General features: G+C 39.6%; 1 protein-coding gene across 1 annotated transcript in view; it reads left to right on the forward strand.

Moving 5' to 3' along the window:
• Window positions 1-13,837, forward strand: part of LOC124789608 (low-density lipoprotein receptor-related protein 4) — a 618,985-nt gene that overhangs the window by 561,590 nt on the left and 43,558 nt on the right. Inside the window, exon 24 of the mRNA XM_047257023.1 lies at window positions 11,373-11,689. Coding sequence (XP_047112979.1) covers window positions 11,373-11,689 — 317 coding nt within the window. The remainder of the gene's footprint in view (window positions 1-11,372; window positions 11,690-13,837) is intronic.

Here is a 13,837-nt window from a genome sequence, read left to right on the forward strand (position 1 = left end):
ACAGGCTATGAAGGCCCACATAGAATGCTGAACAGTAATTGCAGTGTAATTGATATATACCTTGGGTATGGTTACCTGTCATGCCCATATAGAATAAACAAGCCCCTCGACAGGCCATGAAGGCCCACATATAATGCTGAACAGTAATTGCAGTGTAGTTGATATATACCATGGCTACTTTTACACATGGCACTGTGTTTTATTGGGTAGAAAATGCCTGTAAATGGATTGTGGTAGGAAGTGGTTGGTGGGTGTACGATCCTGGTCTTGCACATGTTCGACCACAAGGGAGTGACTCGTGGGGTCCAAGTTTGGAAGCAAAATCGGGATAGGGGTGGATAAGGATATCCTGTACATTGAGTGAGTGGTGGAATTTGAGTCCATTGGTGTTCCAAACCACTGTATGGAATAAGTATTTGAATGTTGTGAGGTGTAGTTGAATTAAGTGGAACTAAACTTCAAATTGTTGTTATTTGTAGGTCCCCTGACACTGATTTCAGAAAATTTCTGCTCAAGCTGTAGAAGGTTCTTGGTTCACTTTATAGGAAGTACAGAAAATTAGGTGCATGTGGTGACTTAATATGAATTTTGTAAGCAAATGTTCAAGAAAGAGGCTGCTGGTAGATCATCTTCGTAATTCATATCACCTGATGCAAACTGAATGCTTTCTATAGACAACATTTTTGTTCATTCTTTATTACTAGAAGGTCATTTTTTTAGCAAACAGATGAGTGGCCTTTCAGGCCATGATGCACAAATTTTAATGCTAAAAGGTTTTTGTGCTCAATTAAATGTTAAATATAATTATAAACTATTTAAGAAAGCTAATCCAGTTGGGGTAAAGACCTTGTTAAATCTCATTTAAGGATCAAGAGTGGCAGGATGTTTATAGTGCTGTTTACCTAGAAAATAAATATAATGCTCTCCTCAATATATTTCTGATTCTCTTTGAAAGTTGCTTTCCATTAGAGCATTCAGGGTATTAGCACCAACAGGCAGCCTGGGTGGCTGACTAGAGGGAGGTAAATATCATGTAGAACAAAGTGGGAATTATATAAAACGTTAGAAGCAGTCACAATCAAGCTGCAGCAGCCCATTACAAACAGTATTGTAAGGTGCTGGAAAATGTTATTGGCAAGGCAAAAATTATGTGGTATGAAACTAGAATAGCTGATTCTCAGGATAAAATTAAAGGCATATGGCCAGTCATGAAGGGAGTGTCTGGTCAGCAGCACTATGTTGAAGGTATAAAGTCAGTGCATAGTAGAAATGTTACTGAGAAGTTGGACATATGCACAGTATTTAGTAATCATTTTCTGAATACAGCATGCGAACTAAATAAAAGTTCCTGCTGGGAATCACATAACTATCCCGGGAATCACATAACTATCGTAGAAAATAATTTTCTGAGACTATTACCTGAAATGCTCCTCCATGTACCAGACAAGATGTAGACTGAGTCAATAATGAAATCACTAAAGATTAAGGACTGTCATGGATATGGCAGGGTATCTAGCATAGTATTGAAGCATTATTCTGCGTATTTTAGCCTAATACTTAACCATACCTGTAACTTTTCCTTTCAGAATGGTCAGTTTCATACCTGATTAAAGTACTCAGTAGTGTAAGGGATAATGGAGTAAGGGATAATGGAGACAATTTTAGACCTATTCCTATGCCATTGGCGTTTGCAAAAGTTATTGAAAAGGCTGTATATGCAAAGGTAACCAATCATTTCAATTCACACAATTTGCTGTCAGATGTACAGTTTGGTTTTAGAAGGGATTAACAGCTGAAAATGCTATATTCTCTTTTCTCTGTGAGTTTCTGGATGGATTAAATAAAAGGCTGTGAATGCTAGGCATCTTCTTTGATTTAACTAAGGCATTTGATTGTGTTGGTCTCAAAATATTACTGCAGAAGTTGGACCATGATGGAATAAAGGGAGTAGATCACAGTTGGTTCACCTCTTACTTTAAGAACAGACAGCAGAAGGTCATTCTCTGCACTACAAAGAATGCCTGGGACATGCAATCCCAATGGGGCACAGTTAAATGTGGGTGCCCCAGGGGTCAGTGCCGGAGCTGCTGCTGTTTCTTATTTATATAAATGACATGCCCTCAGTCATACAGGTGATTCTAAAATATTTCTGTTTGTTGATGAAACCAGCTTGATAGTGAAGGATAGTGTGTGCAATATTGACACAGTACCAAATAATGCAGTTCAAGACATAAGTTCATGGCTTGTAGAAAATAAATTTATACTGAATCACAGTAAGACTCAGTTTTTACAGTTTCTAACTCACAATTCAACAAAAACTGACATTTTAATTATACAGAATGGGCATATGATTAGTGAAACTGAAAAATTCAGATTCCTAGGCATTTAGGTAGATAGTAAGCTGTCATGGAAAGCCCATGTTCAGGATCTTGTTCAAAAATTAATGCTACTTTATTTACCATTGGAACAGTATTGGAAATACACTGAAGTGCCAAAGAAACTGGTGTAGGCATGCATATTCAAATACAGAGATATGTAAACAGGTAGAATATGGCATTGTGGTCGGCAATGCCTTTATAAGACAAGTGTTTGGCTAAGTTGTTAGTTGGGTTACTGCTGCTACAATGGCAGGTTATCAAGATTTAAGTGAGTTTAAATGTGGTGTGACAGTCAGTGCATGGGTGATGGGACACAGTATCTCTGAGGTAGCGATGAAGTGGGGATTTTTCTGTACGAGCATTTCACAAGAGTACCATGAGTATCGGGAATCCAGTATCAGGAATCCAGTAAAATATCAAATGTCCAAAATCACTGTGGTCTGCAAGAAAGGGACCAATGATGACCGAAGAGAATTTTTCAACATGACAGAAGCGAAACCCTTCCACAAATTGCAGCAGATTTCAATGCTGGGCCATCAACAAGCGTCAGTGTGTGAACCATTCAATGAAACATCATCAGTGTGGGCTTTCAGAACCGAAGGCCTACTCGTCTACCCTTGATGACTCTGCAACATAAAGCTTTATGCCTTGGCTGGGCCCATCTACACTGACGTTCACTGTTGGTGAGACAAGTCTCATTTCAAATTGTATCAAGTAGATGGATGTGTACAGTTATGGAGACAACCTCATGATCCATGGACACTACATGTCAGCAGGGGACGGTTCCAGCTGGTGGGGGTTCCATAATGGTGTGGGGCACATGCAGTTTAATATGTGTAGATATGACTCTGGCAGGTGACACATACGTAAGCACCCTGTCTGATCACCTGCATCCATTCGTGTCCATTGTGCATTCCAATGGATTTAGGCAATTCCGACAGGACAATGTGACACCCAAAATGTCCAGAATTGCTACAGTGTGGCTCCAGGAACACTCTCTTATGTTTAAACACTTCCGCTGACCACCAAACTCCCCAGACATGAACTTTATTGAGCATATCTGGGATACCTTGCGACGTGCTGTTCAGAAGAGATCTCCACCCCCTCGTACTCTTATGGATTTATGGACAGTCCTGCAGGATTCATGGTGTCAATTCCCTCCAGCACTACTTCAGACATTAGTCATATCCATGCCACATCGTGTTGCAGCATTTCTGTGTGCTTGCAGGGGCCTTACACAGTATTAGGCTGGTGTACCAGTTTCTTTGGCTCTTCCATGTAAGTTACAGTTCAATATGAAGAGTAGTCTACTTTGCTTATTTCCTTTTGCTTATGATGTATGGTGCTGTTTTGTGGTGTAGCTCTTCTGATTCAAAAATGAGGTTTTTGCCTTGAAAATGGTTGGTTAGACCCTTATGTGGTAAGTTTGCAAACCTCCTATCAACCCCTGTTCAGCAATGTGGGAATTCCAACATTGACATCACAATACATATTTTCTCTAATGTCATCTGTTGTTAACAACATCAGTTTATTCCCAAGATTAGCAGCAGCTTTCACTCATTTAATACTTGGCAGAAGTCCAATCTGCATTTGGAATGTATCTCCTTGACTCTTGTGAAGAAAGGCATACAGTATTCTGCTGCATCCATTTCCAATAAGTTACCACAAGAATTCAAAGTCTTAGCAGTAATCCACACACTGTCAAGTCTAAAGTGAAGAGTTTCCTCATGGCTCACTCCTGCTATTCTATCTAGGAACTCCTTGAAAAATTAAAAAATTAATCTAATTCCTGTGTTATGTTGTTGATTATGTTTATTTAAACTTTCGGCTTGAGATCTGCTTAGGTTGAGGTCAACAGTGTGGGAAAAGATAGATTGTTTCTTATTATCATAAAGAAGACATGTTAAGCTGCAGACAAGCACAGTTAAAAGACACTTACACAAAGCTTTCGGCCACAGCCTTCACCAGCAAAAGAGAAACAGAGGGACACACACCATTGATACATACAGGCAAGCACACCTCACACACACATGATCTCCAACTCCAGCAGCTAACACCAAATGCGAGAATGCATTCAGGTCTGAGGTACCAGAGCTGGCGATCATGTGTTTGTGAGATATGTTTGCTTGTATGTATGAATGATGTGTGTTTTTCTGTTTCTCTTTTGCTGATGAAGGCTGTGTCCATAACTTAATGTGTCTTCTTTTCGTCAAATAGCAATCTGTCTTTTCCTACATTGCTGACATTCCTACTTGGATTTTTTAAATCTATTATTACTCTTCTGTTATAATTTCATGTACTGATTTGTTCCATGACCATGGAGACTTGCTCCTCAGTGGTCCTACAGAACATGATATACACTACTTTCAATGGTGTGGGCAGGATTTTGGGTAGGATATCCCTCATATCAAGACATGGGGAAAGATAATCAAAGGCCTGGTAAAGGATGTGGTTCAGCTTTTCAAGGATGAGAGGAATACTGGTCAGGGGCTGACTAACAGGTTTATCGATGTTAGAGGAGGAGATGACATGAGAGATCTGTTTGTGGATGAGCTGGGTAGAATATTGTCTGTCAGTAAAAGCTGTGATAAGGTTATTGATATGTTTTGGTAATTCTTGGTTCCCACTGCTGATGCAGTGGTTGGCAAGACTGTAAGGAAGAGGCTTTTCGATTTGGAACAGATGACAGATATGAAAGTGGAGGTACTGCTGGTGGTTGGTGCATGTGATATGAATAGATGTATTTATGGAGCCATGTAAGAGGTGGAGATCACCATTTAGGATGGTGGCTCATTGAGTTGAAAAGGATCAAGTGAAGCAGATTTGTGAGTAATGTTGAAGTTATGGATGAAAGAGCAAAAGATTGTCATTGCCTTGAGTCCAGGAGGAGGAGGAGATTAGTATTTAATGTCCTGTTGACAAGAGACAGAGTACAAGTGTGGATTAGGGAAAGTTGAAAAGGAAAGTGGCTATGCCCTTTCAAAGGAACCAACCTAAATCAGGATGGCCAGAAGCAAGTTTGAACCATTGTCCTCCCAAATGCAAGTCCAGTGTATTAACCACTGCGCTACCCCACTTGATACGTCTAGATTATGAAAATGTCATCAGTGAATATGAAGCAGACAAGGGGTTTAGGTGTTGACAAGATGGGAAGGATTCCTACAGATACCCCATTCAATTGGCTTTGGTTGGCACCATTTGAGCACCTATGGAACTATCAGATTTGTGTATGGATTTGGCCTTTGGAAGTGAAATAATTATGGGTCAGTATGTGGTTGGTTAGGAGGATTAGAAAATAGGTGCTGAGTTTGGTATCAGGAAGGTTTTGGCCTTATGACCATGAACTTGAAGGATGTTGGTGTACAGGGATGTTGCATCCACAGTGATTGACAAGGAGTCTAATGATAATGGGACATGAACTGCGGAAAGGTGCTGAAGGAAGCATGCAGGGGCTTGAATGCATAAGTAGGAAAGTTGCCAGAGACCCTCAGCCACATAGTCACTAGGATTCATGACCACTTTGGCAGAGCCTTTGTCTTTGGGACAAATGGTAATGTCTGGAGTGGTTTTCAGGTCACGTATGTGTTCCATAGGAGTGATGCTGGACCCCCTGGAGGGTGGTTTAGGAAAAGAAAGCCAGGTCAGGTAGAAGTGAGGACTTGTTGAAAGGTTGGTTGGAAGGGGAGGGAGGTCACTGTTGTGAAGATGTTTGAACTGTTTTGAACAAGGTTCTGTGTGGGGTACATCAGGAAGAAATGTTCCCAATTCAGAGAACAAGTAAAGAAAACAACGTCTTTCACATGTCCATCTTGGGTGAACTTATGTTTTGGGCTAAATGTGAAGGCTTTAAAAATACTATGTGTAAGGGTCAGCATTTTGGCAGAAAGGTTGACGGAAGTGTTATGGAATGCGTGATCAGGAACTCTGTGTTTCGTGGAGTGTGTAGAAAACTTTTGGGTATGTGAAAGTTGGATCAATTCAGCAAGGCATGATTGGGAACCTGTGAGGGGACTGGATCAGAGTGGTAGGTTCTTTCTTGGCAATAGGTAACCACTTGCAGGCATAAAACAGTAGACATAGCTGGCACATCTTCCTCAGATGGTACTTAGAATAATGCTTTTCTAACTGTTGCATGACAAAGAGTCTGTTTCAGGGACAGCTTTCAGAAAGTTGTGGTCACAGAGTAGAAGGATTTTGCAAAAGGAGTAGAGGCTTGAATTGCATTATTAAGAAGGATGAGATTAGTAAGGACAAGGGTGAGATACTGATGGAAAAGGTGAAGGTTCTTGTGGTAGAAAGAGTGATTGCCTGATCTGCCTTTGTTGACTAACACTTCCAAAGTATTGTTTGCAATCTCCCATCCTACATTCAATACAGTCCTCACTTCCTTCACTGCCTTTCCACGATGTCCCATTATCACCAGACTCCTTGTTGGTCACTGTAGATATGATGTCCTTATACACCAACATCTCCTCTTTCCTAATCCTCATAACCAAGCACATCCTAACCCACTTTTGTTTTGCTTTTAATGGGCAAATCTGTAAACACATCTGTGGTACTGCGATGAGTACTCACATGACACCATCATATACCAAATTATTTATGAGTCATCTGGAAGAATCCTTCCTATTCAGTCAACATCTAACACCCCTGTCTGGTTCATATTCATTGATGGCAATTTTTCAATCCCAACTCTTAGAAAGGACAATCTTTGCTCTTTTCTCCATAGTCTCACCATCTACTCCAAACTGCTTCACCTGGTCCTTCTCAGCTCAATGAGCTACCTTCCTTGGTGTCGATCTCCACCTCTTAGATGGCTCCATATGTACATCTGTTTGTATCAAGTGCACCTACAGCTGTCAACTGTTCCATGTAAAAAAGTCAGCCTCACCATACGTGGATGACACATCTGCAGTGGAAAGCAGAAACTGTCGAATTACATTGTGTGCCAGATAATATATTGACAGACAGTATAAAGAACTCGTCCATAAACAGATCTCCATGTCATCTCCTCCTCTGACACCAGGAACCTGTTAACATGCCACTGATCATTACTGCTCTGATCACCCAGTATCACCTGGGCCTTAAAAAGCTGAACCACAGCCTTCACCAGGGCTTTGACTACATCATGTCATGCCCTGAGTTGAGGGATATCCTACCCAAAATCCTATGCACATTACCCAAGTAGTATTCTAGTGCCAACCCAACCTACAGAATATTGTTGTCCATCCATATTCCAGTCCTGCCCACAAACCTGACCCAGTAGGTCAATCCAGGTACAAGACTTGTCCTATACAACCACTCACCACCTCCTACTGAAGTCCAGTCACAGCATTTCCTACCCCTTAAAAGATAGGACCGTATGTGAAAGCAGCCATGTTATACATCAGCTATGTTGCAATTCCTGTACAGCGTTCAGCATTCTCCATGGGCTTAACAAGTTAATGACTGTCCGTCATATGAATGGCCACCGCCAAACAGTGGCAAAGGGCAAACTTGACCATCCAGTTGCTGATCATGCTACACTCCACAACATAAATAAATTCAACAGCTGCTTTGTAAAGTGGGCAATTTTGATACTCCCTTCTACCACAAGTTTCTCTAAACTATGAAGGTGGGAATTGCCTCTCCAGAATTTCCTACACTCTAGTAATCCTCCTAGCCTAAACATCTGCTAACTTATTTCACACTGCCACACCTGAAGTTTCTCACTCTTCCTTCAGTCCAGGCCAGTCCTTCCCTGCCCATATCGTGTAGTGCCTCCCCTAACCCCCTTGCTCCCAACACCTTGTGGGCATTCTCTCCCTCCCTCCCTCTCTCCCTCCCTCCCTCCCTCCCTCCCTCTTTCTCTCTCTCTCCCACTCTCACTGTCTCTCCCTGTGTCCCTCCCTCTCTGCCCCCCTTTCCCTCCTTTACCGCACCTCTCCCTTTTTCTTTCCCCCTCCCTGTTTCTCTGTTCATCTCCACCTTTCTCTCCTTTTCCTCCCCCCCCCCCCCCACCTCTCTCCCTCTCTCTGTATCTCCTGTGTGCCTTACCTTCTGAACTCCTTTAGTCCGTCAAAAGACCTCACTCAGACTATCTCACTACCGCCTCCTTGCTTCATGCATCCTTCCTTACCATCTCCCCAGTTCTCATCTGCCCAAGCAATACTGTCTTGACACAGCTGTGGGACTGTGTGTTTTGGTATCTGTGTGGTATTGTATGTGAATGTGTGTCCTATTGCTAGTGAAAGAGCAAGAGCTTGAAAGCTAGTGTGAATACTGTTTTGTGTTATGTGTGTATGCAGCACACATCAGTCTGCTATAAGTATTAGAAACCATAGACCAAATAAATTAAAAGAAAATAAAAACACTGAGAACTTTTCCTGTGCTAAGAAAGAAGACTTCATATCTGCAGGTGTGAGACCCATGACAAAACTGATGAATTGCACAAGTCACTTAGCTTTCAGCTTCGAAAATCCTCACCACAACACAATTTCCCCTCCTTGTGGAACATGTATGTCATTAAATTTTGTTTCTAATTCTCCACACCACCATACTTAAGATGACATCATTGAAGGATCTTTGCCTTCCATTGTATGATGCCATTGATTTTCGGTGAGATTCGTTTACTGTCAGGGTACATCTCCCAGCCACATGGTAGGTGTTGCCTAAACTCCTAGATTACATTGCTGCAATATGTTGTTAGTGTGTAGTGTTAACTGTTTACCAATATGAGGCATGATTCAGGCATATCACTTTAAGAAAATAAGGCATTTCCCATTTTCTTAAATCATTAATTAGATATTGCTTTTCGATAGTTGCTAGAAAGTGTAATATACTGGGTGTTTCAGGAGGTATAGTGAACATATTAGGAGGTGTTAGCATTGGTTAACTATAATGCATCATTCCATACAACATGTCTACAATTTTTATTGATTGCATAGGTGCAGCTATTGGAATGCTATTCAAACAAATAGCCACAGAAGTTGTTAAACAGAGGCAAGTAGTTAAGTTCAATGTTGATTTCCCTAAATTCTACCTCTGACTTCGATGCACTTTTGAATTTTCGTGATAACACCACATAACATTTCTGAGGTCATCTCAATGTTCTTTTAGGGCAGCACAATTTATAATGAACAATCAGTTTATCTCTTGTTTCTCCTTTTTATTTGTAGACTTTGCCTTTCTAGTGGCCAAAAAACATGACCATTTCTGCTGATGCACCATCTGGAGAATGTTAGGTTTAGACAAATTGTCATCTGAGTACTAGAATGTGCTCCCCCATCATATTGGAAGAACATATTCTTGTAGCCAAAGGAACTGCTTCCTGGAATTATGGAAGCTTGTTTTGTGAAAATGTTTATAGCGGGTCCCTGTAAGATGATGCAGTGACACAACAAGTCCAATCAGCTTATTATGTGTCATACTGTACCAATCATTTACAGAGAAGCATTTTCAAAATGTCTCTTCACAAAGTTGTATGGGTTTTTGTTGAACCACCAACGTGAATTTCAAGTGTTATTGATATAATCATGAATGAAAGTAGCTTCATCAGTGAACAGTACTAATGGCATAACTCAGCAATTTGCAATTAGCTAACAACAAAGTTCTGGTCATATACCTTCATCTCCTTTGTGAAGGGATTGAATCTGCTGTAGATGAGGGTAAAGCCCATGTACATGTAAAGTCCCCCATATTATTGTGCATAGAACAATCATATGCCTAAGAATTCTGAGTGTTCTTGTTGGACTATGTTCTGCCAATGGAATAATATCTTCTACTTCTTCTATACTCTGTTCATTTACATCTTCAGACTAAATATGACTGCAGGGCTCTTCACCAGTCCCATACAGCATAGTGAAAACATGAGTAAACATTCTTGACTCTGGTATTCTGCAAACAGGAAATAATCTACCATTTTCTCTACATGCAGCAGCACGATTTCCATTACAAAACACATACCCTAATACTATATCAGCATATTCAGCAATTGTAAATATGTTAGGTGTGCTTGAATGATACAGTAGAACTTGCTAACAAACCACAATTACAATTACAGTTGAAAAATTCAGTTATATAAACTGAAGCATCAGTTCACAACTTGAACCTCAAACCAAAAATAACAACTGATAAATAAACCCATAACAGTTGGTGTTCCAACATGTGAAATGATAACTTATCACTGTTCCCAATAAAAATTGGACAGATTTTATATGGAATGTTTTGTTTGGATTAATGTATATGACCACTCCCTAAAATGCTCACTATTCCTTCTGAAACAACCTGTATGAAGTAAATGTTGATAAGAGTTGATCAGTTGAACAAATGAGTACCCTTTACCAGGTTGAAAAAAATTTTTTGCCACATTAAGGAAGAGATATTTTTGACTCCTAATGTGGTTATAAATGACCTACTGTTATTTTAATAAAATTATCTTAATAATTTTCAGCTGTTAAAATCAATACACTGCAAAAAACAGAGAGATAATCACTTTTCACAAATGATTTTTATGAATATTTTTCATTTTGCTCATACATTCTCAAATATTTGTAAATGTTTGAAATATCTAGAAGGCACGCACTAGGTCAACAGTCCAGCTATTATAATACAAGAACTTTTAGATATGCTTATTTTTTAAAAATATTCTTATTTTTTGGTCGTAACCAATGTTAATGTAAAGGAAGATATTGTTATTCAGAATAAGATTGCAGTATTAGTACACACACATCTGCAGTCAATGGAACATTCTTTTATGTTTATGTTTTTTTTTAAATATGTGCTTAAATTTCATTTCAATTTATGCTTATATCTTTTAATTATGTTACTTTTTAATGTCTTCAGATAGTGCATTGCATATGACAATATTAAGTATTTTGATACGTAAGAAATGTTATATCAGCTGGGAAGAGGCCTATCCTGCATGTCGCTGCTTTCTGCTTCTGCTCAGTGTTAATATTTTGTATGAAAGCAGCCTTTTGTCTCTCTGTCTCTGCCCTGCCCCACCAACTGCAGGTTGACAATGTGGAGGAGAATGCCTGTGGTCGTGCCAATGGTGGCTGCTCACATTTGTGCTTACGAAGGCCTGGAGGATATTCTTGTGCTTGTCCAACTGGCATCCTTCTCAATGAAGATCATCACACATGTAACTCACCTCCTTCCACATACCTCTTGTTTGCCACACGAAGTACCTTGGCAAGAGTCTCACTTGATACACCAGAGCTGTGGGATGTTACACTGCCAATACCAGATGTGCACAATGCCATTGCTGTGGACTTCCATTGGAAGCATAAGAAGATTTATTACACTGATGTTCATCTGGATGTAATCAGGTAGGAACTGATATTTCCATATAGTGTGGAATGGTTTTTATTGTATTTCTTGATAAAATTTGTTGTTTCATTGTGCTAAATATCAAATAAAATGTTCAAAACAAAATTCTGTTCACTGTTCAGATATTAATTTTCAGCAATTGTGTACTATATTTCTCTTTTTTTTCTTTTGAAATTAAGAAGGCTACCATTTAAACTCAAACTGGTGAAATAAATAGTTTATTGTCAGTTGGGTGGAAATTCTGCAAACAGAGAGGTAAACAGTGATAAATCTAGTACAGAAATGAACCAGAGAGTTGGTTTAATCAGTTTTTTATAGGTGTGACAAAATTAGCCAGACCTAAAGTAATAAGGTCCAAATTTAACTCCCAGTTTCATTCATTCGTTGCAGTTTATATCCCTCATTTTTTGCTGTTTCATTCATTGTCCAGTACTACTTTGTAATTTATATCCTACATTTCTTCATGACTATGCAACAGGAAATACAAAAAACAAATAACTGTATTATAGGAGGTGGAAAGGAGGAAAATCCTGCACCTGGGAAAACTGGGAAAAGGAACCTCAAATTTTATTACAAGTTTTACTGGCCTAGAAATGAAGCAGATACTAAGAATGGAGTGGGGCATTACACAAATGCATACATCAGTTTGAGTGTAGTGCGAAAGAGTGCCATAGCCATATTGTGTGTGTAGTTGAAGGACAAGAAATGTGTATGAAGTCCATCCACTACACTTAGGATCCTCAAAAGAAGAAAGGGCTGACTTCATCAATAACTTGGAAGCACATGTGGAGTGTGAAAATAATTGTAATAGATGATTTTAATACACAGGTTGCCTGACAGTGAACAGGACATAAACACCCTGTGAACCCTCATGTGCTAGGAGGTTGCAACTGAAACTCGGGCTCGTTTACTACCTATTTTTCACGTGGCTCATCTGCAAAGGGGGTTGGTAGTAAATGGTTGCATTTGCGCCCCTATTATTGAGTCTGATATTGGCTGGCTTTTGAAGAGCAGTGAATTGAACTATACACGTTCAGATTGAAACTTATTTATTCAAAAGAAACACTTTAACGTTGTGGCCATGCATTTTTAAGTTCACAAATAATAATCAGTGCAATTCGTACACTGTTTGTCTCACACCCACACACTTTCACTTTGTTCCTTCGCATACCCTGGCGTCCATGCTTGCACTCGCGGCACTTTGCCGCTCCCAACTCGCCACCACAACGGCCAACGACAAAAGACCCCGATTTTCCCGTTCATATCCACAGTCCTGAGTCGGGTCACAAGACACCACAGTAGTCAAAATAATCGCTGAACATGGCCACAATAATTTTACAAATTATCACCACACTTATATAATTCGTTGCAATTAAAAGAAAACCAAAACACTATCCAACGGAACTACAACGTCCATCAAAACACAAAACAAGTATTTTCTGGTCTACTTTGCCCAGCATATTATCTCTGCTGCTGTGCTTTAAATTTTAAATTACTTGAAAGAGTGCCATATTATCCCCTGTTACCTTACATACTTGAAAGAGTTCCATATTATCCCCTGTTACCTTACATACCCCCACTTCATGGAGACATTACCTTAGTAACAGCAACATGAAGTAGCACCAAATGGAGTGAACCCATATTACTTTATATATTAAACATTTTAATTATAACTATAATGGCACCAAAACATGTAGAACAGTGTTAATAGTGGTGAGTTAATCAGTGTAAGTACTGTCATTAGAAAACATATATACATAATCCAACAATGTATCCAACTCAAATATACAATTAGATAGTATCCTATTGAGTCTGATTGGGCAGGCAAAATAAATGCCCATGTTAGTCTATATGTAGGTTGCACACTCACTGCACATTAACACTTCCACTTTTTACACAGTTGTTTTAAGTTGCACGAAGTTGTTGTAACCAGATCCTTGTGTTCACAGGTTTATGCATTGGAATACAGTCTTTCCAAACTTGTCAGCCAGCAGCACTGTGCTTCCTCTTATTAGCCAAGCCATCCTATCAAAATTTAATCAAATCCTCATAAATCTTGCCTAGACATGCAGACCCACATTTCCCAGGAATCAGGCTATCCAAATCCTCCCTGGAACATCCTGTTTTCACTGATCAGTTCTTATTGA

The sequence above is a fragment of the Schistocerca piceifrons genome, chromosome 3 (assembly GCF_021461385.2).
Source record: "Schistocerca piceifrons isolate TAMUIC-IGC-003096 chromosome 3, iqSchPice1.1, whole genome shotgun sequence".
NCBI lineage: Eukaryota > Metazoa > Arthropoda > Insecta > Orthoptera > Acrididae > Schistocerca > Schistocerca piceifrons.